The sequence below is a fragment of the Lynx rufus genome, unplaced genomic scaffold (assembly GCF_022079265.1).
Source record: "Lynx rufus isolate CCGP_SWC_20201006 ecotype Redwood Valley unplaced genomic scaffold, mLynRuf1.p SCAF_9, whole genome shotgun sequence".
Classification (NCBI taxonomy): domain Eukaryota; kingdom Metazoa; phylum Chordata; class Mammalia; order Carnivora; family Felidae; genus Lynx; species Lynx rufus.
In genome coordinates, this window is record NW_025814897.1 from 102,701,380 (window position 1) to 102,704,209 (window position 2,830).

At 56.0% G+C, this 2,830-nt stretch overlaps 1 protein-coding gene across 1 annotated transcript; it reads right to left on the minus strand.

Moving 5' to 3' along the window:
• Positions 1 to 707: 707 nt before the first annotated feature.
• On the minus strand, positions 708 to 1,669 carry LOC124506069 (bone marrow proteoglycan-like). The gene is made up of 2 exons (XM_047072072.1): positions 1,181 to 1,669; positions 708 to 958 (listed from the first exon to the last, which is right to left on the minus strand). Exons 1-2 carry the CDS (start codon positions 1,455 to 1,457, stop codon positions 741 to 743), a joined length of 495 nt encoding a protein of 164 aa, XP_046928028.1. The 5' UTR covers positions 1,458 to 1,669; the 3' UTR covers positions 708 to 740.
• Positions 1,670 to 2,830: the final 1,161 nt, after the last annotated feature.

The window sequence follows — 2,830 nt, forward strand, 5'->3', positions numbered from 1 at the left end:
CTGGGAAGGCAGAACAGAAAGAGGCCTTCAGCCTCTAGTGCCCCCTGACTCAGCCCCAGACAGGCCTTTCCTCCCCTCCGTTCCACGTCTCCATGGCCACGGAGTCTCAAGACCCAGAAGGCCCCGCCCAGCATCTCCTCCGGGAGGCCCTCCTACTCCCCTAGGCCCTCCCATCTGTCATCCCCACTCCCCGGGCACCTCAGGTACACATGAAAACACATCCGCCACCACAGGCCCGCAGCCCAGTATGTAAAGTTCCAGCAACTGCCCATCAACCCAGCGAAAGCGTTTGCAGCAATCCTAGAGGAGTCAGGAAGAGAAGATGTGGGCGGGGGGCAAAGAGAAAGCAGATAGGCAGAGCTCAAACTGTCCCACCAGGCATTTGCCCTTGATTGCTGGACCATGACGGACACTGTCCTGGCCAACTGAAATGCTGATCCGCAGTGATCACCATCAGCACATTCTATGCATCATAGTGATACGCTCATCCTCTGGCCCCAGCGAGAGGTAAGCAGGAGTTGCAAGCCCATCGCAGAGAGGAGGAACCAGGCTCACAGTCTCGCCCACATCCTACATGCAGACTGTGGCCCCAAACCTCCTTGCTCTGAATTCTTGGCTCTTCCCAGGACCTAGGCAGCCTCCTCGGTGTCCCACCAAAGTCGACTATCTGTCCCCAGTTCTTTCGAGGATTGGAGGGGAAGCACAGACAGATCTGCAGCATTGTGAGGCACTGGCCGGGGTCAAGAGTGCACCCCACTTAGAGCTGGGACCCCGCTTACCCTGTCTACAACCTTGCCTCCAATCCAGACCTGGCCCTGGTTGAGCCCGCTGACTGAACACTGGATCTCGTCATTGAAACTGAAGCTGAGGACAGAGGCGAGGTTGTCCTGGCAGCACCTCTGGCAAACTGACTGCAGGACAGGATAAAAGAGGAAGAGTGGAGTGCCCCCCCCCCAAGGAATTCATGTCACCTTAGTCCTGGGTCTCTAAATCTCCAAAATTCATCTTCCTCACCCCCATGCTCGCCTCCACAGCCATCTGAAGGTTGGAGATCAAACTGCAGTTCCTGTTTCCACATGACCCTCACCTCTCACCCTGGCACCTCAGCAGGCCCCAGCCCCTGCTGACACCCCCAGGGTCTTCAGTGAGGAAAATAATTAACGATGCAGAGGCTGCAGACATCTATCCCCATCCCCCACTCCAGGTCTCAGTCTCAGCTCCAGGCCACTCACCCGAGCTTGGTTCAATTTCCTGGCCTTCTTTACCGGCCAGAAGCGGGGGCAGGTCTTGCATCCAGGAATGCCCTCCAGTTTCACTGTGTCCTCTTCCTTAGGGCACTGAAAGCCCTTGTCCACCTCATCCAGGGCAGAGGCCAACTCTACAGCACCCTCCTCCTCAGGGGCATCTTCACCTCCAGAGCACCCCTCCTCTTCCTCCAGCAGTGTCAGCTGCCCCATAGGGGCCTCCACGGCCTCATTTTCTGGTATCTCCCCAAGCCTAGGCAGGGTCTCACCTCCATAAAGCTCTCAGAGTTAGACATTACAGTCCCTGGCAGGGAGAAAGGCCAAGGGCCCCCTTCTTCACATCTACGCCTGCTCCTTCCCAGCACCACGGACAGCGCCCACCTCGCCCCAGGCATCCGAGAGGGTTCAGTCCTGGAAAGAGAGGTACCTGGAACCAAACCAACACAAGGAGAACCCAACCTCCCATAAGAGGTCGTGGTGTTAAGAGCGAGGACTTAGATTCAGGCAGTTGTGGGTTTGGGTACTGGTGCCATCACCTACCAGCTTTATTTTCTTGTTTGTGATATGGGTACGCAATACTATGTACCTTGTGGGGATGCTCTGATGTTTAAAAGAGATAATGCGGGGGCACCTGGGTGGCTCAGTCGGTTAAGCGTCTGACTCTTGATTTCAGCTCAGGTCATGGTCTCACGGTTGGTGAGTTACAGCCCCACGTTGGGCTCTGTGCTGACAGCACGGAGCCTGCTTGGGGTCCTCTCTCTCCTTCTCTCTCTGCCCCTCCCCTGCTTGTGCTCTCTCTCTCTCTCTCTCACACACACACACACACACACACACCCCTTGGGAGTGGGGTGGAGAAAGAGAAGGCATGACAGTAAGTCCCTGAGGCTCCAAGAAGCTGGGGCCCTTTCTAAATAGAAGTGAAAACCGTGACAGGCAGCCGAGGCTGGCTCTCCTGTGGGGCTGCAAGTGAAGAAGGGAACATTTACCAGTATTGGTTTATACTTAATGGGCCCCTCAGAGTCTGTGGAACGAGAGAGAACTGAGAATCAATGATTGCTGGCCTTCCCAGGAATGCACAGCACTTAGGTAGTGGGGTGTCTCCTCAAAGCTCTGGAAACCACACACACACCCAGGTCCTCCGGGCTCTGCCTCCCCCGGCCAAGGAGAGCCTTCACATGCCTCAGGAGCATGAAAGGCAGGAATGAGAAGTCTCGCCCCTACTGACCCCTGAAAGACACCCACGGTCCCAGCCAGCCCTCAGAACCTCCCAGCCTGGGTCAGACACCTCCCCAGAGACTGAACATTTACCTGAAATCCACTCCACCACGACAGGGAAAGCGCTTACCTGCCCAGAAGTCTTCCTGGGTCCTGAGGAATTCACAAAGCTCAGGTTCTCCTTCGCTCCATCCGGCAACAACGCTTTACAGTGGGGTCTTGGAGGAAGTGCCCCAGAGAAAGGAGGATTTGCCCCAACTTGAGGGACATGGGAGGGCTGATAAAAACCATTTTCTCAGAGTGCATAGGTGGCTCAGTGGGTTGAGTATCTGACTTCAGTTGGTGAGTCTGAGCTCCACGTCGGGCTCTCT